The sequence below is a fragment of the Vanellus vanellus genome, assembly GCF_965231255.1.
Source record: "Vanellus vanellus genome assembly, chromosome: 5".
NCBI classification, from domain to species: Eukaryota; Metazoa; Chordata; class Aves; order Charadriiformes; family Charadriidae; genus Vanellus; species Vanellus vanellus.
The window spans coordinates 78,050,153-78,073,982 of record NC_138910.1 but is presented as its reverse complement, the minus strand read 5'-3'; the positions used below and the strand labels follow the sequence as shown (position 1 = coordinate 78,073,982).

Below are 23,830 nucleotides of genomic sequence, written 5' to 3'. Positions count from 1 at the left end.
TGGAACTGGGGGAGGGGGAGAAGGGCGGCTTGGAAAGTAACCTCTTAGTAGAGGTTACTTAAGTAGGACATACTTAGAGGTGTAGGTGCTTCAAACTTTCCAGCTGTTAATTCTTTTTTTTTTTAATGGTATTTCTGCTTGATTAACAACTGCAACTAAAAGCCAAATTCAACAGTCCAAAGTACAACTTATGCATACATGTCTGCACTATGTATGGATTTTGATAACACAGAGCTGTTAGAGCATTTATAAACAATTCTAATCAAGAGTTCAGTTCCAAACTCAGTAGCTTGGACTCATTCTCACTTAACATGGAATTTATTTTTTATTTTAATGGAAAAATATTCAGTCACATTCAACAGAACAAAAAGCCAGCTGCAAAGGCAGCAAGCAATGGAGAAGACACACATCAACGAAGAAGCTTCTGCCAAGCTAATGCCAATACATCCACTATTCTTCTTCCCTCCCTAGCCAGGGAATGAGATGTTTTCATTGTTTCTGCAAATCACCCTGTTAGTAGCTGCAAGTCACAGGTGTACAGAAAGAAGAACAATGATGCATAAAACAGCAGCTGTAACTGAAGATGTGAACTGTAACATACAGAAAGATCACTGACCACTGTGCCAGGAAAAAAAAAAAGAGAGAAAATTATTCAAAACCTATTGATTTTAGTTATTAACTGCAAAGGAATGATATACTAGCCAGTCACTCTTTCAAGTGATTTTTTGCTAACGGGATGCTCGTCTTTGCACCATATTCAGAACAGAGTTGTGAAAACACAGTAAGGGAAGCCTGTGTTTCATTTGGATACAGTTACCAAGCAAATACCTACTCCCAGTCCAGCATCCCACACCCATTTAGAATAAGCTACAGCATCTCTGATTTAATGGGACTAGTATTTTTTAGAAATAGCTGATTTGTAATGTCATTACTATGAGGAAAACATAGCAAGCATCTTTTCATTTTGGCACAAGCGACAATAAAATTTCCAGCCAGAAATCAGTAAACAAGAGTTTTTCTTCTGCTACCTCTGGGAAAAAAAATACTAACAGGCTAATTCTAGAGCTGGACAAACCTTCACTGCAGTTGTTACATTGCCCTGTTTAAGCTATGCTCGCTCTGCTGTGGTGTTGATTTGCCAGAGCATAGACATCTGTACACTCACGTACTGACAAAAATTTGCAGCAAAGTAATTTCCAAGTGAAGGAGTACGTACATTTTCAGTTTATATGCACGCATCTACCTACCAGAACTATCTACACACTCATTCAGGCAGTGAACATCCAATTTGTTTAGGCAAAGTCAACAAAACAGCACAACCTGCTTAACAAAGCTGCAAAAAAATGTACCTGCAACTACAGAAGTAAAGAACTATTGCAATAATGTGTTGCAAGATAATTCTAAACAATGAAGAAATCTGAGGAAATAACAGCAGGAGGAGTGAATTTAACTGGTTAATTTGAAAGATCCAGTGACCAGGGACTACTTTCATTTCCAGTGAAGTTTACACTCAAACTTATCTTACTGATTTCAGGAAGACTTTGTCAGAATTATCTTTTGGCTAGTTTCTAAATATTTGTAAAAGGATAATGAGTCTTTATTTCAACTTCATCTACATTTGACATTCTGCATTCAGCTGACCACATTCGAAAGTCAAATGTGACTCTATCCACAGAAATTAGCTTTTTTAAAAAATCATATATTCATTTTATTCTACATTTCAAATTTAACACTGGACTCTCTTTATCACTACACATGGTCCACACAGGCAGAGAAATACAATGCTCCTCGTAAGCGGAGCACAGATGTGCACACTTTAACAAGACTGCCCCATAGGCTATACAGTAGCTGCATTCAGTTGATCATTTACTGCAAACAGCTGTCCCCAACATGCAAACGCCACTTGCAGTGATGGCTTTCTCAAATGAACACCTATCTGTGATCACAAACACCAAGACCACCCAATTAATTTCATGGAGACTAACTACTAGGCACCAGAAGGTAAAACGATTCAGCAGCGATCAAACTAAACTGAATGTAAGCCAATACAATTCAAACAAAAGATCTCCAAAGGCCTATTATGGCCTCCATAGTTTAGTTTCTTAAATCAATACCAAAATGGAATAGAGATAAAGAGCTGGAAGAACAGATTACACCCTGAAGCCTCTAGTCAAATCTCTATTCTGTGTGCAGTGGGAATGTAAGGCGAAGAAATGTTAAAGAGAAAGCATTATATAGAAAAGAAAGTCAAAAAAAAGCAGATGAGAGTAACTTGTGATTTCAAAGAAAAACTGCAACGTCCCTCTGCAAATAAATACAAGTCAAATGTAACAAAAAAGCACAAGAGATAAGGACCAGTATCCACTTCTCACACAATGATGTTAGCTCATTCCTCACAGTGAGTGAGGTCATCTTCAACTTCAATTCTAGTAACATGATGACGGAAATGGAAAAGCACAGTTAGGTCACCTTAGCCCGCTCCCCCTTCTCCTCCCTCTTCATTACTTCCAACCAGTTCGGAGTAAATTTGCGAAGTCATATTCTTTTGTAATACATTTAATTGCTTACATGAAAATTCTTCAAGGAAAATAGAAATTCAATTCCTTTCTTTGAGAGACAGCCTAATCACTCGAAACTTGGCAATACTGCTGAATTGGCCTATGTTAGACCCCTCCTCACAGAGGTCACATTTTCAGATACTACAGTTAGGAGAACCCAGGGCAAAAAGTGAGAAGACAGGATCTCCTAATGTGGCCTTCCCAGTCAGGTTAGCATTGTGGAAAGGGAGAGGGAGGCTTTGATGACAACGTACACACAATTAACATACAGGTATAACAACAGTCCAAAGGGTCATTTAATATCAATATCTTAAGCACCTTACTTCCAAAAATGCATCTAGTTAGTCTCCTAAATCATTACTCTCCTAAATGACTCTTAACAAACTAATTTAGTTTACAGTCACATTTATGCAACTTATCTTGTGTTAGCAAGACTGCAGTTTCATATGACTGAAACCATGGAATACGGAACATGGAAAAGTCAAGGGAAATCTTGAATATTTATCAGTTAGGCAATAAACTCAAAAAGAAACATTTATCTTTATGCCAGCCTAAATAAACTTTGAAGCTCAAGAGAACAATATTAAGAGTTCCAAAGAACTGAGGATCCACTGAAAGGAACATATTTCATTAGGATTAATTTTAAGGTTCTTCTAATTACATGCTTTTTATTGTTACAAATCCATGAGGTTTGATTAAAAGAAAAATATGAAACATTTTCCTAATGACACAAAAGTTAACTCTGCTGGTTACTTCAGTAGATTTATAAATTGTTCTTTATTAGTAGTATCAGGTTATTTTATCATAACTTCAGATATAAAGCAGTTATTTTCCCCACTGCACCCAGTCTGCAAAACCTAAATCAATGCACGCAGATATGGAATGTGCACAACACCAATCCCAGGCAAAGATGTACAGTGCGAAAACAGCAAAAAGATTTAACAGCAGAAACTTTAAATTCCTGGGGAGTTCAAAAAAAGTTCCAGTGAATTCAACGCAAAAGTCTACAGTGAATCTTCATATATTAGGGTGTATCCTCTGGCCTGGAGCATTACTGTACAAAGTGTATGGCTGTGGGTTTTGTTTCATTTTGTTTTGTTTATAAACATCCATTTGTTGTATATCTTGTAGCCACATCAAGCTTTCTGATCAAAAACTTTCAAGAAACTTGATGCCTACCAAAGGGACAAAGGCCCAGAGTAGCTTCCAGATACACCTCAGTTTTGCCAGTTTTGATTATGGCCAGTCATAGAAGAATGCACCCAATCCATTGTTTGCCTTAAGTTCCTGGGATACTGTCAAGTATATGACAACATTAGGGAGGAGTATAAAGAAAGAAATAAGGAGGGAAAGGAAAAAAAAAAAATCCCTATGTTCCATGGCATGAAGATGTTGACTGGAGAATATAGTTCACTGACTCACACGTTTCCAGAACTAAAAGGCAAATGAAATTTTAGGAGCTTATTTCAGAAAAAAAAAGATTCCTGTTCACACAAAGTACAGTTGGAACTCATTACCACAGGGCATAGTAGGTGCAAAAAGTGCATGTGGGTTCAGAAAAGATTAGCTGAATTCATAGAGCTAATCACTACTAATCAGACAAATAATGAGTCAAACGGATTTCTGGTCTGACCCAATACAGTTCTTGCATCAAGCAGCAGGCTGCACCACTTGCAGTCAGAAGGCGGGAAATAGTTGTAGAAATACTGGGAGTGTTTTCAGATAAAACCTGAACCAACTGTACACATTTGCAGAGGTTGGCAGAAAATTCTGGGAGAGTGTTTTACAATAGAGCAACAGACTTTTGGGATGCTTTGAGAGGGATCTTATTTTAAAGCAGTCCCTGAAACTGCACTCACTGGAGCAAGCAGTACCTTGGTAGGAAAAGTCATTTCACATATGATATAGAAAACATAAGCAGGACTTAAGTAAGACAAATAAACTACTCAGATCTACGATACTATCTACGATACTTTACAGAAATCTTGCTGGTAGCATATTTGGTGACATTTAGCAGTCAGAAAAGCTGGAGAGACCGAAGGCCATGATCACAGCCAGGCACACAGTGGGGGCAGACACTGTGTAAAACTTCCCCAGGCAGTTCTGCCAACACATCTCAGCCCTAACATTCAGTGCTCATAACGATCCCATTTTTGCCCTATCCTCAGCAACACCAATGGTCGTGATTTTAAAAAGAGTCTAATTTTATGCCCATGAAGTTCCCATCTAGCCAACTGACCTAACGTGTGGCCTGCGCAAACTGGGTACAGTGCAGTTATTTTCTGAATACCAGTTGTCCCAATTAAATAGAAGCACAGTGAGAATTCCAGTTTCAACTTTGCAAAGCCTTCAGATATTCTCAGTTAAAAAGCATAAAATGAAAATAAAATGTTTCTTTCTACCTGCTAATCTTGTGACTGTCCCAAGGCATGTGAAAACCAAACTTCCTTTTTGCCAGCTTGTGCATTAGCACTAGCTTAAGATATAATCCTGTAATCAGAATAGAATATTTTTTCTTTGTGGTGTATGAGCTAGATCAAAATCTCACTCTGCCACGCCTCTGGGAACTGTGCTGCATTAGCAGGGGAAATACACTAAACAGAAAAGAAAGATGATACAACTCAAAAAAACATGAAGGAAACATTAAGTACCATTTTATAAGTAGCCTTCTGACCATGCCTTTAATACCTGTCATAGTATATTCATCTATAAAATATTAATAACAAAGAATCTGAAGAGACTTAAGTAATTTATTATTTGTAGACCACTTGAAGACACTCCACTGAATAACAACATATGTGCAAACTAAACTGGTGTTTCAGCTCTCATTTGGAGATCCTGACATTCCAAGTTATTATAAAATTTGCATTCCTTGGCAAAAAGTGAGAACACTTGCATTACATGAGGCTGCATTTCAACTGTCAGAGGCTAACATGAACCTTTGCTGCTAGCCCTAAAAGCCACGTAATGTGTAGGTGCATTACTGTGATGGGCACTGAAAATGAGCAACACTCTTCGTGCGATTCCTTTCACTCTCCTACTTTGCAACAAATATAGAAGCAGTAAGCAAAGACTTGATCGTATACCTCTCTGAAGGTAAAAAGTTTAACACTACATGGCCACAACCAAGACTGTAATAAATGATATCGTTCCTTCTCATGAGCTAGCTGAGGTGCTACTGGAGATGTCGCTTAAGGTGCTGGAGTTAAGCAGGGTAAGCTTAAGCAGTTTAACAGTATGTCTTTTTCTAGTCCACTCAGGATGCAGGAACTGAGCAGCTCAGCAAACAGATAATGAGGTAAAAAACCCCTCTCTTAAGGAAAATAATCTCTTTAGCTGGTACGTCAGGAGCTGAAAGGGGAAATATGAGCAAGCCCTGTTCCGTAATGCCCTTCTGCCAGGCAATTTCTGCTACTGGCTGGCACGGAGGGTAAGGTGAATTCTATTTCCTACCCATTTGCTCATAGAGGGAACAAGCCCTGCAATACTTGCCCTCCCCTTTATACTACAGCAATTATGTCAGAGGGCTTTGATGCTGTAGCATCTCTGGGTGACCGCATTTGGAGACCCCATAATTTGGTCTTTCCTGATCAATCAGGTACTGATATTCCAGACCTTGCAATATAAAAATGTTTTAAACACAATGGATTCATTTAAGGTTTTGACAGCTTACTTTTTTATTATTTATAAAATGACTGTCATATGATACTTATAGCTCAAGAAAGAAAAAAACTAGTAGATGGATATTCGTATTTCAGTATAGCATCTACAAACAACATTCATTATCCTCTATTATCATTAATCTGTCAATACCTGCTTCTACCAGTTAATTCCTTTGACTTTCCCCAATCTGCACCCTGTTACTGTATGATGTTTCATGTTTGTAAGGACAGGAGACTGTGTTTGAAGCTGGCAGCAAGCAATTTACATTTGGGCTTTGTTAAAATGACAGCAAGCATCATTGAGACCAAATGTAAAAGCCAGATTGGAGGAGGCTATAAAAAATTCAAGTGGCAAGCATTTCTCCTTTTATCTGACATTTATTATTGGAAGGCCACACGTCATTCTCTCGTACACAAAATTTAAACAAAAGAGACAGAGGCAGAGTTCCACATTACAAACAGAGCACCTTCCCTCTACAGACAGTCTACTTCCTACAGATGGGGGAGAACTAAACTGAAGGTCTAAATGAACGTTTTCTCTACAAGCAGCCAAAGACATCCCCTCACTGTTGAATGCAATGCTGCAAAGGCAGTACCTCTGTCCCGGTAACCAAAGTTGTGATGGTGCTGTTTAAATTGCTATAAATCCACCCCAGACCCCTGTAAGCATGTCCAGCTACAGTAGTTGCAGCAGGAAATACACCTCCATAACTAAATCCTAGGATACTTCAAGGACTCATTCGTTACCTGTAACTAAATTTGTATGTATATCTAACCTTAAAATTAGATACGAAAGGCATATGAAATGTTTCAACCAGGAAACACTAAATTTCAATAAAATCAAAGATATTTCTAATAATTGAGAGGAAAAAAAGAATCTCAAAACATTTTCATCACAATGTAAAGCTGGCCTTATTTTGCACACCTTTGGTTTCAACACTAAAGCTGAAGACCTTTGTTTCAGAAATTTCAGTCTCCAGAATAAACAAAGGGTATAAATCATTAATAAAAATGCTTTGTAGTCTTAGATGTACTCACTTCCTTTATCCACAGCAATTTAGGTGGCTGCATTTCCACAGACATCACTCCCCCTACATAGCTCAAAACCCTGTGTTGTGTTGCATTGATGTGCTCAACTTGACTGACTGCACGATGGTCCATCCACATAATAACATTCCTATAGTTTTGTCCTTGGGGAAAAAAAAAAAAAAAAAAAGTTTATTTTAGGTCTGGTTTAACCCCACCTCAGTACCATAAGTTACTGAGCTTCACACTTTCACTTCTACATAGAAGATTCAAATTTTATTTGCTTTAATAATCCACAGTAGATATCTAAAGATAAAATTCTAGCCCTGTGGAGGCAACTTTACGACATGCTGAGCACTGAGAATGCTGACTGAAACCAATCAGGCTTGTAAGCACCCAAGAACTTTGATAAACCATGCTCTTGTAAGCTACATTTCATTCAAAGAACCTAAACTTCTTGATAAAGTATCCATATTTATTTAAAAATATGAAGCAGCATTTTGGTGACTAAGAACTAAAAACGGGATAAAATCCAAGCAATTATGTTACAAACTGAAATTAACTCAGCTAGTCAACTAGATAGATAGTTACAGGGATTCTCTCTCCTCTTCTACTGTTAGGTGGAGAACTAACCTAATTCCTTTCAGAAATAGTTTCAGGAGGATAATTTGTGGAAATGCTTTTATTTTGGATATGGAAGGAAAAAGCATTTGGCAAGTCTGCATAGCACATGAGAACAAGAAGCAAAGAACATTTTATCAAAATTAACCTACAGAAGACCTGCTAGACCGGTAGAACAGTAATCCAGGTGACACACAGATTCCGCTCTTGCTAAGTACACTGCACACTCAACTTCATGGCACAGCCACTCATGCATAATCTTGAAACCATACTCCAAGACCAGGCAGAAGTATGAGGCACACCAATATTTCTAACATGGATTTAAATACAACTTACATCTGTGAGACTGCCTGAAACCACACTATTGCATGCCCATACCAATGTGACAGTATTCAGTGCATTCTTGTCTTTTTATTTAACTACAACACTGTGTAAACTCAAAGTTCTTGGGGATAACAGAGAATAAAAAATGAGAACTGATTTGACTCAATAGGCCAAAATAGCCCCAGACATCATTAGGCATTGAACAGACTGTAAGTGACTCTCAAACTGAAAAATAAATAATCTCATCTAAATTTAGCAAAGGACATTTTGGGGGCAAAGCTGGTTTTTTTGAGAAGGCTAGGAGGAGATGACAAATACATCTGAGAATAGAAAGGGAACATCAACAGAATTGTGATTATGGCTCTGTAACTACTGATTTAGCACACACCTAATCTTAAATGGGACTGACTGAAAAAAAAGTGCATCACAGACTTCTTGAGTCTTCTGAATCATCTACTCAAAAGCTAATAAAAAAAATCAGAATTTTTAGAAAAAGGTCACAGACTTTTTCTGAAGTTTAGCACTGTCCTAGGCAAAGACAGAAGACCAGTGCAATAAAATGCACAAGCTGAACCTCTTGCCTGCAGCTTCACGACAGAGTAAGCAGTTAAGACTATACTAACACTACATTTTTAGCATTCCTTTAGCCAGTGTAGATGGGCATTCGTAAACACTATGAAAGTCAGGATTAGTAAAGTCTGAAGGAGGAGAAAGCATGCACAAAAGAAAAATGAGCATAGATTTCTCTAAGAAGAAGTCTCTCTGAGCCAAGATGAAAGAATTTGATCTTAGGATGCCAAACTTTTAGCCAAACAGTAAGTAATTCTCATCACAAATTTAACTTTGCAGTTGAATTAAAATAGTAAAACCAGAAAACAATCCTCTTGTAAAAAAGATTTTCTATCATCTATATCTCCAAGAGAAAACCCCATAACTTGGCTTTTGGATGAAACTGTTTGTTCTCTCACGTCAGTGACAAAACGTACAGTAACACCAATTTTTGTGCTGGAGTCCTACCTTCACAGTTGACTGCCAAAGGTTGGAACTGTTTATCCACAACAACAAGGGAACACGTTGCATCAAAACCAATCCCTCGAATCTGGCTGGCATCTATTCCACAGACAACTTTCTGCAAATATACGAAACACGCATGAATACAAATATACCCATATATATACATGTATCATGTGAACTAATGAGTACAGAAAATGAGTTACAAGTTAGAAATGCAAGCTCAACCTCTGAAATTTTTGAGAGTCAGTATTCTTTAAAACCTCTAATCAAAAATACACCAAATTACCAAAGATTCTTTGGTTTTCAAAACTGAATTCAAAGGCCCATGAAAAGTTCTTTAATAACTTTTTAATCCTCCTAGTCACAGCTCTGGATGAAAGCAGGAAGCACAAAAATATCAGAAAATAAAGGTAGCAGAAAACTAGCGATGTTAATTTTCTCTCTTTTCTGAAAGCTTGGACGTGAGCTGCGTGTGAAAAATAGGCACAGGATTAAGGCTAAGTGTTTCCATCAGTTACTTCACTCGGTTCCTACCTGTGGAAGCAACGATCTTCTAGAATTGCTTTGGTAATATTGTGCCACTTTTTGTCTTGCAATAGTGAGGGGTCCCAAAAATAAAGTTGACCAAAACCTGTAGCAGTGATAATACCTCTGCAATGCACATCTTTTCAAAAGCTCTGCTACCAAGCGTTTGCATAGCATACTTTTTGGAAGATTTTCCAAAAAAAATCACCACCCCAAAAGGTCTGAACTTCATGGCTTCCAGCAGCACTGGAAAAAAAAACACAACACCCACATGGATTAAGTGCCAAGTGAGGTTGCAAGACACCTAAAACGTAACACAGTAATAAATTGCCACTTCTCAGCAACAATAAAAATATCATTATTTTAATTAGGACTATAAGAAAAGACTTTCACTAGACTTGCCACAGTGCCAGTCTCTTACTGGCTCTGTAAAGCTATAGTTTCAGAGACCATATTTTATTGCTTACATATCAGAGATTGTATTTAAAGAGGTCCAGAGCAAGAACAAAGCAATTCACAAAAAGAAAAATCAAATAAGCAGAACAGAAGACTTGCTCTAACATCAAGCTGTTCTTCCCTATCACTCCTGTCACTCCCTTCTTTTCCTCCTTCACCTCTGTCTCCTTCATCTCAGGGTATTTCTGCAGAGCCAAGCTCATTAATGTTTGAAAAGGCTGATCAATAAAAAGAGAATGGGTGAACTGTCCATCTGCAAATTACCAAGCATATCATGAATATTTAAAAAGCCAACCTTAGAACATGGAGCAGGCTGGGGCTTTATTAAGAAGGATGAAATGGCCTACATGTGCGCTGCCAAGCAAGGTCACTAATTTACTTTCACCACCAGCATGTACAGGCAGATCGTTGGATCAGAGGGTACAAATTTTCCCTTATAGTAAGGTTTATTTCAATCTGGTTTTATGCTTGATACTATCCACAAAAATATATAATTTATTTTGGTCTTACAATAATGGACAGGCATCTTAATGATGACCACAGGTGTCAGACATTATGTTAGACAACAGCCACAAAACAGATTACAGCTTCTCTACAATAAATGCTCCTTTGTGACTCTAGTGCAGGACAATGCGAATCTTTAAACATATGCATTAGCACGTTCTGAGCAACCTTGACTCTTCAAAGAGCTGTCTCGTCACTAGAACACACACCAGCGAAACAAAACCCACAGATGTGAATCCTGAAGGCAGTGGGTAAGTCCCCCCTCTGAGCTAATAGCGCAAAGGAAGAGCTTTCATCCTATTTTCAGTTGTATCACAAGCTTCTTTCACTCTGGCCTTCAGCTCCTCAGCGGTATAACAGACATTGTGAGGCTACATCTGCCATATCCTCAAGGTGCTTTAATGCACAACGATGGTTATAGTTACACAGTAAATACATCATGCACAGAACTGGATGTTAAAGGCCACTGACTGGAAGACCTTAAACTTTCAAAACTTGAAGAGCTACCTGCAAGACAGATCTCCTTCATTTTCCTTTTCTTGGCATACCTTTGTGACTGAGCAACAGGCAGCCCATATGTCTGCAGAGGACTGCTCGTAGTGGTCTGGCTGGGGTTCCCAAATCTGGATTGGCTGATCTGCATGTGCCACTACTGTCCCAAACTCGTCTACCAAAGCCGCACGAACACTTGCCGATCCAACATCAATTCCAACATAGTATTTTACTGGAGCCTGCTTCTTACTGTGCATTTTTAATAAAACCTGTTGGGGGAAAAAAAAAAGGGTTAAAAACAGATAAAATGACTGATGATGCAAAGCTGTGCTGAACAGGACAAGAGAGATGCTGCGCAGGCACTTTGCTTGATAAGCCTTTTTTGCAGCAAGTCTTCACTTAGCATTTCTTAATTAATTTGAGTTTTCAACTCTTGCACTAGTTGTACTTTTTTTCTTCAAACGTGTAAGTTTCATAGCACAGAAGCTCCTGAAAAGCAAACTGTAAATGTGCATGGAAGAATACGCATGCTAAGATCAAGTTCATGCACTCAAACAATTGCGGAACTGAGCTGTGGCCATACAGTATCATGCCCACATAAAGGGAAAAAGGGGGAAGGAGATAGGAAGGGAAGGAAAGGGTACGGTTCCAAGTTCAGCAGCGATCAGGAGTTAGTGCTTTACACAAAAGGGAAGTTTCAATCCAGAGAATTCTGGGTTTTCTTGAATTCTGGCAGATGGGAAAGCTGCTGATGCCTGTTAATTGGATTCACCTCTGGACAAGGCAGAAGAACCACCACAGATACATCATTGCCTCAATTCAAACAAATTATACTCCTGAATTAGTGAAAGAGGTGGTGTGCCTGGCTCTACTGACCCCTGACCTGAAGAGGAATGAGGAGCCAAGAGCTGCAGCCTGCCACAGAGCCAACCAGCTGATGAGTGAATGAGACGGTGAGTCAGGCTGAATTTCTGCAGAATCTGAAAACAGTTTCCCCTCCCCAAAAAAGTGGTGTGATGCTGATAATTACAACAACTAAGTGACGATCTGGCACATATTACCCAATCTTTGAGCCCTCCAAAGAAAAAGAAAAAAAAAAATTTAAAAAAAAGGGTTAGGTTTTTAAGAGCTACCCACCATCCAGACAATTTTAAAGATTCAGAAAATAATTTGCTGAAAATGTGTTGAGTTATGAAAGCATCCCAGGAAATCTCTCCCTACTCTCTCATAACCTACAAGAACAAAGTGAGGTTAAGTTAATCAATTTAATTATTCACAATGAGTTGCTTACTTCACTATAACGTTTAACTATTTGACATTTAATACAGTGACAAATGCACTGTACTTAATTTCTCACAGTTTGTCCTTAATTGATAGTTAACATTTACACTTTAATCAAGCTGGGAGAATGCTAAGTAAAAGCTGATACAAAGTATTTGAAATGTCAAACGAGTACCAAGTTTAGTGCTTGTGTAAATCTCCTGATAAGCCTCTTAAACACACAAAACTCAGCTGATGCGTAGTTTCTGATTTCCAGAAAATGAATGGATCAGTTATAATGTGATGAATATACAGTATTTACTGAGCACCAAAATTATTCTACTAAAAAACAGCCCATCTCTCCCAAAGAAGTCACCTGGATTACTTCTGTGTATGGAAGATGAGTTGTTCAGAGGCAGCAACATGGGTAAAGGGGGAAAGATTTGGAAAGTACTGCTGAATAGAACAATGGGATTATTCACATTTCAAATTAATCCTTAGGGGTTTTTTTGAAATAACTAGAGTTCAGTGGCAAAGTATACCAAAAGCCTGACAGAAAAAGCAGTGAAACAGAAAATGGTGAAAGTCCTCTTTCTACCTTCAGACCATAACAGCTGATCTTACAGCCAGGTAAATTGTACTCAATTTGGAAATGATGGTTTTTAATTGGGCTATTTCTACAAGACAGAAAACCAAGCCTTTTTTTTTCCCCGTGAAACATCTCAAGTATAGGTCAAGATATATCCTTGGGTTTCAGTCCAAACATAGTGTTGGCCCAACGTAAGCGGCTGTTCGCATCTATGGTTGGCTTGCAACCACTGCTGTGGATGGCTATTACAGATCTATTATCACTGAGGGTTAGAGGTAGCAGGTGAAATAATGATAAAAAAGGAGGGGGGGAGGAGGGGGAAGACAGTCAGCTATCTCAGAAAACTCATAATTCAAGCATCACCCCAGATAACAATTAAGCAGTGTAACAGCTGAATTAAGGCAAATTTTCATTTGCACTTAAAACAGCATAAGCCAACACCTTGGCTACAGAAAACTACCCAGCTTCCCCTCATCCTACCCCATTAAATGGTTCATGGAAATGCAGTTAGTCTGTGGAGATCTGTTATCACAACTTGTCCCACATGATCATTTTGTACTGCCTGAATCTGTCACTTCATGCTCAGACTACCACTGCTGGCGGCCAGGGACCATTTTTTTGTTCTTCACTTGGACAGCATTAGCATGAGAGAGTTCTGTCCACTACTACAGCCCCTAAGCAGCCTCATACAAAAGTAGTTATCACACCGCATTCTATACGCACCATGACAGGTCACTAGAGGAAGCTGTACAGATCATTAGCTTCTAACAATATCAGAAAGTAGAAAAAACTCAAAGCTATGGAGCATCTTGCAGTACTGATGGAAATACTAGCTACTCTCTTTCAGCATACTGATTCTGCCCAGTAGATTAGGTGCAATACACACTAATCTTGTTAAGCAAGGTCATCTGTTCAAGCGATGAGCAATCAGCTAAAAATAATGGTGTGCCATGAGTCTAACACCTCGGAATATTGGCAAGAAAGTTCGCTTTATTTTCTTGGCCCTGGCTGTATGACCTGGTCAGATTAACAAAAGCTAATGCCTCTGTCACAGAGAGGACAATTCTCCTGATATCAGTGATTAACACTGCATCTGTCAGCTGGGGATACTTACAGCACTCTGCATCTTCCTCTTAGCCCTTGGCTGTAAAAGCAGTTTTAAGACGTTCTTTTCAACAGATGATGTTCACTTTTTAATTTTGCAGTCCATCTCCTCAAAGCTTAAAAGGCTGGCTGCAGATGCTGCTAAGTACTTGCAAGAAATTTTACTATAAAGAAATGACCTAAGACTGTTCCTGATAGTATCTCACAAATTTCCCTGGTTTTCCCTATTTCGGCACTGCCTTTAGCTACTGACTCATAAAGACAAGAATAAGCCACAAGCTGCAAAGCAGATTTTTTTTTTAAACATAGGCAAATCTTTCTCACTTGCTTTTCTCCAAATACAAATAGCAAAAGGAATATTTTACATCCTGCCTCCTTCTCACACACACACAATATTACTCTAATTTTTTATTTCTCTTCCACGTATGGCAGCCTTGATTTTAGCTCATTAATGTGTTTTTGCTACTTAGAGAACAAGCTTAACAGATGTTAAAGAATTAAGCTCACAGTACCTCCTACTCAGCACTTAAAATTACAGCTTTGCATTGGATTCTTCCCACAAACATTTGAAACCTGGAACCCAATCAGCCCATGGCATGTTTACTTTCCTTTTTTCCTTACTAAGCGACCAGAATGTGCATGTGTGAGTGACTGTGCAGGAAGCAGAGTTTGTTTATATGCTCAAGCAGTACGTATCAGTCTACGCATATCCACTACTTTATGTCTGTAAATCAGTGGACATAAGAAAGAGTTAAGTGACAGAGTCCAAAAACAAGAACCACAAATCTATTTTAACTGGTCTTTCTCTGAGTAAAGCTCAACTAGATTTACAAAGCAATACTTCAGTATCTTACGAAAAAAGGCTAAAAGTAAATATTAATCCTTTTTTCAAGCACAGCAAGCACTAAGTTACTGAGGCTGTTCAAAGTATAGCATCTCTGCAATAGGATCTGATCTGCTTGCAAAAACATCATTTGGTGCCAAGGGGTTTTCTGGAATACCAATCACTTGGTATGCCACCTACTTGTCAACTGGATCCACAAAAAGCAGTGTCATGTCTAGGTCATAAGTATCACCAATTAGGGACTGTCTAAAGGTATTTCTTGAGAACCTAAGAACTCAGCCGTGGTTGGTGGAAAATATTTAGCCAAAGTACTTTAATAAGAATTTAAAGAGGAATGTTGCCATTCAGTTTTATTTACAGAGATTCCTTTAGTACAAGAGGAAGCTGCAAAGCAAAAATGAAGAAACTCTTTAATCAAGTTCCGAGGTAGAAGAAGGTCCCAGCACAAACTTCTTGCTTTGGAATCTGGACACGAACATTCATTGCCCTGTGCAAGGAAAAGTTGGTTGTGCAAATAAAATTTTAGGTTGGATTCTGTATCTATCTACTGTATTCTTAGCATACAGCTTCTGCAGTCAATATAATCATGGGGAAAACAGCGAATCAAAAAAATGAATTAAATAAAAAGTCCTAAAGGTCCAGTCAGGCAGCTCAATTCCTCGAGCCCGATATTCCTAACAAGACAACAAAATAATTGATACATGGATGATGCATGTTTATGGACTTCCCAAGAGGTGGAAAGCAGTGGTGGTAATACCACTACATTCTATACTACTGAAGTATCTAGCTCAGGAAGCCTGGCTTCTTGCAGCCAAGAAAAAAGGCCTTCAAAACTTCAGCACAGCTTTGCCTGTCCATTGCAGAATTAGCGTCCTATCTTTACAACTTATTATTTGAATTTGCAACCAGACAGAGAGGGAGAGAGAAAAAAAAAAAATTAAAAGACATGTCCACCTTGACCATGTTAGTCCATGACTATAACTGCTAAGACAGGACAAGAAGCCAAAATTCCCTCCAAGCACTAAAACAGCAATGGCCTCTTTCTTTGCAAATCACAGCAGGGACAGAATGGCTTTTCAAACAAGCATTTATGATCAAAGGGCTACAGCATATGATAAATATTTATATGGCCCATTAAATAATAGTCTGTATAAATATTATTCAAAATGTGCGTGCTGGAAACCACAGACTTCCCAGTTTATGCTTAAACAAATGTGCTAGTTTTCCCACATAGGCAATGAAAAAAAGGAGGGGTGAAATTGTTATTTTCAAAAATATTTCTGTAAAAAAAGAAAATCCTTAACATTGTTTACTTTAATTTAAGGAATAACTAAGTAACCAGATGATTGTTTCATTTACAACTAACTACTAAACTCAGCCTGTCCTACCTTAATTCACGGTTATCAAAATGCCAGAACATACCTTTCCGATAAAGCTACAGCACAGGAAGGCTGCACACTCGCATGCACGCAGGCCAAAGCTCAGCAGAAGTATTTATTGTGTATGTATGTATCGTGTGCTGAAACAGAAGAAATTATGAAGGACTGGCACGTCTGTTTTAAACTTTGATCTTTGGAACGCTGCAGGTTGCCCAGACCCAGCGATCACAGATAAACAGTATGTTTTTAGTAGTGCAGCTGTGCTTTTCTGTGGATTATGGAGAAAAAGATTAACAGGCTCAAATTAGGCTTCGTAATCTTACTGTGAAAAGATCTAAATATGTTAAATAAAAGCTGCTTTTCAATTGTAGAAAGGAGATAAAACAAAAGAAGCATTTTTGACATTGTATTGCACTTTGTTGGCTTTCTAGGGTTACAGAAAACTAACAAAAGCGGTGGTGGTAGAGCTGCAATCTCTTCTTGAAGACAGTGAACTCCCTTTCCTCTTCCAGGATGTGAAGTGAAAAAGAAGGCACGTGTCTGTGTGGGAGAGTGGGAGCAGATGGAGAATTCTAACGTTGTGTTGAAGGGCAGTACTAATAGAGAATAATACCCTTAAATGCCCAAGGGACTATGCTATAACTATCAACAAGCATTTATTTTTCAGCTACCCAACAGCAAACAAAACAAAAGTAAGGAACAAAAGCATACCTCATCTCCCCTTTTCCCTTCCCAAAACAAAAACACGTACATGCAGGAGATCTCTGTCTTAGGAATGTGAGGACTGTGTTAACAATAACAAAAATGGAATAAATAAAAACCAAACTGGAGAAAGTATGCTTCTTCACTAAAATCCAAGCACTTCTAGATTATTTCATCCATTCTCTGGTAAATTCTGTAGAGCTTTCTCACCCCTCAGAAAAGGAAAACCAGCTTCAAATAGTGGAAGAGACCTCATTTTAGCGGTAGAATCAGACCCCAACTTCCAGCCACATAATACCTACGTTGTTCCACCAAAACCTTCCTACTTGCCCCCTGAACATTGTAACGTAGTCACCATAAATCCCACCAGAGGACTGAAAATATTCTACTACTATCTAGCACGTCCTTTTCTCTCTATAAATAATTCACTATGTACTAGTCTTCTGTAATGTCTCTCCTTACCATTTTTTCCCCCTCTCTCAGTGTCCAAGACAGAACCATTACTTCATCACTGCCTTCTGCCCTTTAATTCTATCTTTTGTATTTTAAATACTTACAGGCCAAACTACTTCTACCTGCTTTGATATAAAGCAAGACATATCCCAGTTTATCCTGGTATAACTAATAAGAGGAGAAATGAAAGTGACTAAGCAAATTATTCTAAGAAATGAGATCCAAAATTTATTTATTTTCAGCTTCTACTGCCTACAGAGATATCTCACTCATGAGCAGCAGAAAGATGTCAGCATGACCGGTGTCAACAAATATCAAGCTCTAAAATGTACAACACAGTTGTTTTTCTTTATAATCTGCTCTAGAAGAGACTGCACTAAAACAGAAAAATGATGCTTGCCTTCAAGTTCCTTTCTTGAACTCACACTGGCAGATACAGCCAACAGTACAATTGATCAAATAAGACCAATGGCATCCTGGTCCCTGCTTAAAGAGCATGGCTGCACTGGGTCAGATGAAAGGTCCAATTAATACAGTATTCTGCCACAAACAGCAAAAGCCATGAGAAAAGCATACGTCTGCCCTTTTCATCCAGCGATACTTCCCCAAGACACCTTCTTCCTCCTGCTATCTATAGTAGAGGCACTTCCTGAGCCAGAAATTTTATCTTAAGGATTAGCAGACCTTGAAGGCTTTTTCCTATCCAAATTTGCTTGTGTTCTTTTTGAATCCAGGGAAACTTCTGCAACTGCAAACTACTGTGGCAATGAGTTATAAAGTTCTGTGTAAACAATGCAAGAAAAAGTCCTTTCATTTGTTCTGAGCATGCCACCTGCTAGTTTTGATGCACCCGAGTTCCTGAGCTAGAGGAGACATTAAGCAATTGCTCCGTATTTGCCTTCTTCCTGCAGTCATGATTCCATCGCCTTCTGAATTGTCCTCAGAAAGCTTGCTTCAGCTATTTACAAGACCTTGAGTGATGAGCTGAACTCACAATCTTAACATGGTCAGGTAAATCAAAAGGCATTTTTCTGCTCTCTGACTGTTCATGGATGTGGCAATAATAAGTACCATAATACAGTGCAGTAGTAAGTACTAATAAGCAGCAAGTAACTATTCCAAGACTGCTTCCCCCCCGCACCCCCCCCCAAAAGACTGCAGAGATGCTCACAGCAGAAAAATAACATGTTGGTGTCAACTGAGAGGTACTGCTTTGGAGCACAGCAGTGGCTACGGAAGGCCAGGGATTTCAAACTTCAGGCGATTCACACTACATTGGCCCTCAAAGTGTGTCTAAACAGAGGAATCCAGGAGCTCCTCCCATCTATATGCTTGGAGAAGACTTAAGGGTACTGCTCACCCTGGTTTTCTTTGGAAGGAAGATCAAGGCACCCACGTGGTTGTTGCATGTCCTGATAGGCTCTGCATTGCAACAGGCAGAAGACCAATGCCGCAGCATGCCTCACAAAGCAGCCAGGCTGCCCGGTCGGAGACTGTGAGACCACAGACAGACCAGGAATATCACTGTAAGATCATCAACACGACAGTGGTGAACCGGGCTGCCCCTTTTGTTCCCCAGCCTGTAACTATGCTGCTCAAAAAGCCAAGTTTGGCTCTCTCTCTGCTTCACTGCTCGTCTAACACCAGGAACAGCAGGAAACAGCTGCAGAGCAGAGCTCTCAGGCAAAAGGAAGGCTGAGCCATATGAACACACAAAATGAGATGAGGAGCGAAGGCACACGCTACTGGGGAAACCCAACAGCTCCAAATCCCTCTGGGGCTCTCCTGGCCCTGCTTGGACTGGATCATCACTTCAAAAGCAGGGTCTGATCCTGCATCCATCAGTGGCAAAACTCCCAGCCATGTTAGTAGTTCAGGATTAAACTCTTGACGCTTGTGAACATTACAGGTGCACTCACATGTCTGCAAGATTTTGAATGCTTGCCATAACCTACAATTTGTCAAACAGAGGAAATGCTGATCACTTTATGCCAAGACACAATTCTCACACAGGAAAACCCAAGGAATTAAGAGGATGTAGAGCAGGACCTGTCTTCTCCACACCCTGAAAACAGCAATCAATACAATTCATGCACACCAACCTATTTAGATCCATTCCCTCCTCTGACACTGCAGCTGCATGCATCCTTAAAGGCTGTGCTAATGATCTGGCAGACAGACATGTCCCAAGTGACACTGCAGAATGCTTGAAGCTCTGAAAGAAGACACTATCTTGTTTACATTGACTGTGAGAGGAAAAAACGCCATCTGATTATTACATAAATTCTAGCTGTAACAGCTTCATGACTAGTTGAAAGGAGGCAACAGGCTCCAAAATGACTGATGGATCCAAGTGGTTGGATCCATCAGTTTATTAATCTAATGCTAAGATCTTTCTCATTCCTATATCTCTATCACTTTAGCCTACCCCATACTGGACAGAAAGAGCAATCTCCGTTCACTGCCTGTAAAAGAGAGGCAGATTCCCGTAGTGTGACCTTTGTATTTTTTCATTCTCTTCTATGTTATAACAGAAATGGAGAAACAAATAATAAAAAAAACCACACACATGCAAAGAAGCATACAGTAAACACATCCCCAGCACAATAATGTTAATTTACAAAATATCTGTTTAAATCATAAAATATAACTTGGAGTAGAATGCAATTCAAAAGGCGTAATTACAGTTCATGGAACCACACGCGCACTACCTTTAAACTGCATTCCTAGAGCAAACCAGACTCAGCACCATGAGCTTCAGTGCAGGGTACATACGCTTATCCAGAATCCTGGGTAAATAAAGTCATTTTGCTACTGCGGATACCAAACTAGCCAACTTTAGGTTAGTGCTGATAGTCTAACTTTAATCACATCTGCAGATTCCAGTGCTACAAGGTTGAATTTGGCCCTAGCTGTGTGATTACGGATCAGTAGATCAGTATAAAAATAATTTGTTCTGAGTTCACAGTTTTATGAAATGACAAAACATCAAAATTAGCATTCTGGCTGAAATCCACTGCATTTCCCATCAAGGCTTACACATTTAAGCAACATCTGAACCAACTGTCTATAATTACTCCTGGCAGACACTGGAACACTTAGACCAGTAGTAGATGCAACAGTGAAATCAATTTTTAAAGACATGCTGTAAACCACTTCTTTCAAGATGCTCAGCCCAGAAGCAAACATGTCTATAAGCCGAATCCACAGTTTACCATACAGTATTTGTTCACTCTTGCATAGTAAGAGCACGAGAAGAACGACAGCCCTAAGTAATCTGTCATTTTAAAATTAAACATTTATTTGGGCTGCAATTCCAAAAACACTAGCCCTGAAGTTCCTGTCACAACTACTTAAGAGGAAGTGAGGTTGCACATTAGCTTAGGTCAAAAGAAACACAAATTCTGCACAAAAATCAGGTATCTAGATAGACCATGCATGTCTACATCCCTTTCTTATTTTTCAGTGAAAGAAGAATCACGTCTGCTCATCTGAACCCAGTGAGTTCTCTTCCTTCTCCTTACATACACAGCTGGGGGTTTTTGTTTGTTTGTTTTCTTTTTATCAACACAAAATCTGCCTTCTTAATAATCCTATGTCTCGTAATTTCAAACTCCCACAAAGACAAGCCTGAAAGGGTATCAGGCGAACACCTCCCTGTAAGTTCCCTTCAATGACTTTCTCAAAACATCTCAGAATTCAAGAGCTTGTAAGCGTGCTTGCCTTAGACAGCTGAAGGTCACAAATTTTCAAACTTTATTTTATGATTGGTCCGAGTACTTTCCCTTTCATGTGTGGAAATGCAGAGGGGAAACTGAAGGCAGCTCAAGACACCAACCAGAAGGTGTCTTGAGCCAAGACACATGAGCCAAGGCCATGCCACTACTGTTCATTTTGCATACCAGGCTCTTTGATATTCCAGTGGCAAGCACCAGGGAAAAATTTCAATGTGAGTCATTAGAAAAGCCAGAGATACAAAACAGGAACACACAGGAGAGCTATTCTGATCCTCTCCTGTAAATCTACTAGTTCTCAGGAAACAGATCAACCTCTAACAGAATCAAAAGAATGGTTAAAGAAAGAACAGCTTATGGAAAGAGAGAAGGCAGACTTCTTGACAGAGTACAAGAAACAAAATGTGTAAGAGCCCTTACTTGGAAAGAGGATGACTTTTTCAAAAGAACCAACAGTTTCAAATGATAACTTAGCTGTAGGACTGTTAGAAACACAGGATAGGGTAACAAAAGTGGCTAAGAATACACATAAAAACTTTCCAGCATAGTACTAGCTTATTTAGTTTCTCCTGACACTATAAATTTCTTTCTGCCCTGATTCTTACAGCTGGGAACAGCTGTACCTATAAGAACCCAATTCCCCCTATTTTCCTCTTTCACCCTCCTATCCCAAGAAAAAAAAAAAAAAGCTACTTTTTTTTTTTTAACGTATGCCAGTACATATTCCTGAAGGAATGGGGGCCATTAACATTTAAAGACACTTTAAAATTTCAGTATGTTTTTGTACTACATTTAAGTACATTTAGAAAAAAGTTAATTTCAATAAATTAAGCAAATAGTCTTCCAGGATGAGGGAATACATAAGCATGAAAAATGAGAAGACCACCTTCACAGTAATGTATCTGCTTATTACTTTCTAAGAACCTCAGAGATGAGAGAGCCCTCTCCTCTCTTTCCCTAACATTTCTTAAGTGTTCTCCAGAGAAGAGGCACTGATGCTAAATTTATTAAACTAGCTAACAAGTCCCAGGCACCTCAGCAGTGAAAGAATCTGCAAGGTCACCAGTTCCTAACGGGTGCAGAGCACGTCACTAGCGAGGAACACGGCCATGACAGGGAGGTCTGGAGCCAAGTGCAAGTAAACTCCACCAGGTTACTGGTGTGGGCTCCATGCCAGCCTACAAGCTTTATAAGAATGCAGGAGTGACTGCCATGTGAGGGAGACAGTGCTGCAAAGGTGTGAGAAAGCAGAGCTGCATGAGGAGGAAGGAGGCATAGGTGGAAGCAAGCAGCAAGAGGACTCCAGTGCCAGCAACACAAGACTGGAAACGACCAACTTGTGTAAGAGCAAGAAATACACTTAAGGAAATCTCCCAGGGATCTGGAGGATTAAGCAAGTATGTGAGTGATGTACATGTCCCATCTGCATACGTCAGGTCACCTGAGCGCTGCCATTTAAAGCTCAGGCAAAGGCTGCAGGGAAAATGGTGACTCCTACCCCCCCCCCCCCCCCCCCACCTGCAGGAGGAGGCGATGTGCCTACCCCAGCCTTGCAAAACCTTCAGGGCCTCCCCAGGCGCTGCTGCGCACCCCCAGTGCTGCCTGGAGCCTGTCAACGCAAAGGGCCCGTGAAATAGGGCAGACCCATTCTCATTAAATTTAAGCGTTATATATAGGCTGTTCTGTTGAGAAACATCAGTAAAAGCAAACTTGGGGAAGCCAGGCAAGGAGACGAGAATGTAAATCCTATAATGCCCCAGCAGCTACGCGAAAACCAGGCTCCGAAACGGATTCGGAGCAATTTTAATCGCACAGCCAACGCACGGCCTGGACGAGCTGCCTGAGGCCTGGCGGGGGGGTGGGGGGTGGTGCAGCGAGAGGGGCTCCCTGGGGACAAAGCCGGCGGGGGGGGAGGAAGGGTGTTACACACGGGCATCACAGGCTTTTCTAATTAAACGCCACCACCGCAAACGCCGATACGGTTTCTCAACCTCACGCACGGGGGAAGGAGTTTTCTGCATGTCAGCGCGGAGCTCCGGAGAGGGGCCTGGCAGGGCCGGGCCGGGCCGAGCAGGACGGGCCGGGCCCGCCACCGGTAACGGCCGTAACGGCCGGCGCCGGCGCGCGCGCGCAGGGCGGGGGGGAGGCTGAGGGAGCGGCCTCGCCTCAGGGGCGGCGCCCGCGCTCGCCTGGCTGAGGGGGGAGCCCGCCCGGCCGCGGCTCAGTGGCCAGCGGGGCTTGGCCAGCGCCAGTTCACTTACTTGTACAAACTGAAACACTATATTAGCTGCGCAGGGAACGGGCTACAGAAAACCGCGCTTTTCCTGACAGGGCAATTTCCTGACCGCCGGCCGCTGCCGGGAAGCCCGCCGTGTCCCCGTCCCCCCCACCCCGCCTCCTCCTCCTCCGCGGCCCGGCCCGGCCGCGCTTGCGCTGCCGTCCCCCGGTCGGGGCGGGGAAGGGGGAGGCGGGAGAGGCCGAGCCTCCCCCGCTCGCCTTTGAAGGCTTCGCCGGCCGGTGCCGGCATCTGGTTTGCATTTGGGGGCCCGCGTGTGGAGCTGGCCCCGAGCGCCGTTGGAGGGA

At 40.5% G+C, this 23,830-nt stretch overlaps 1 protein-coding gene across 3 annotated transcripts in view; it reads right to left on the bottom strand.

The window, feature by feature from the left end:
* The window catches only part of FGGY (FGGY carbohydrate kinase domain containing), a 150,780-nt gene extending 127,427 nt beyond the window's left edge, over positions 1-23,353 (bottom strand). For all 3 annotated transcript variants that reach the window (XM_082484122.1, XM_082484124.1, XM_082484123.1), the window contains exons 1-4: positions 23,248-23,353; positions 11,239-11,451; positions 9,209-9,320; positions 7,259-7,410 (exon numbers count right to left, since the gene is read on the bottom strand). In XM_082484122.1, the coding sequence (XP_082340248.1) occupies positions 7,259-7,410; positions 9,209-9,320; positions 11,239-11,451; positions 23,248-23,268 (498 nt within the window). In that variant the 5' untranslated portion in view covers positions 23,269-23,353. The remainder of the gene's footprint in view (positions 1-7,258; positions 7,411-9,208; positions 9,321-11,238; positions 11,452-23,247) is intronic.
* Positions 23,354-23,830: the final 477 nt, after the last annotated feature.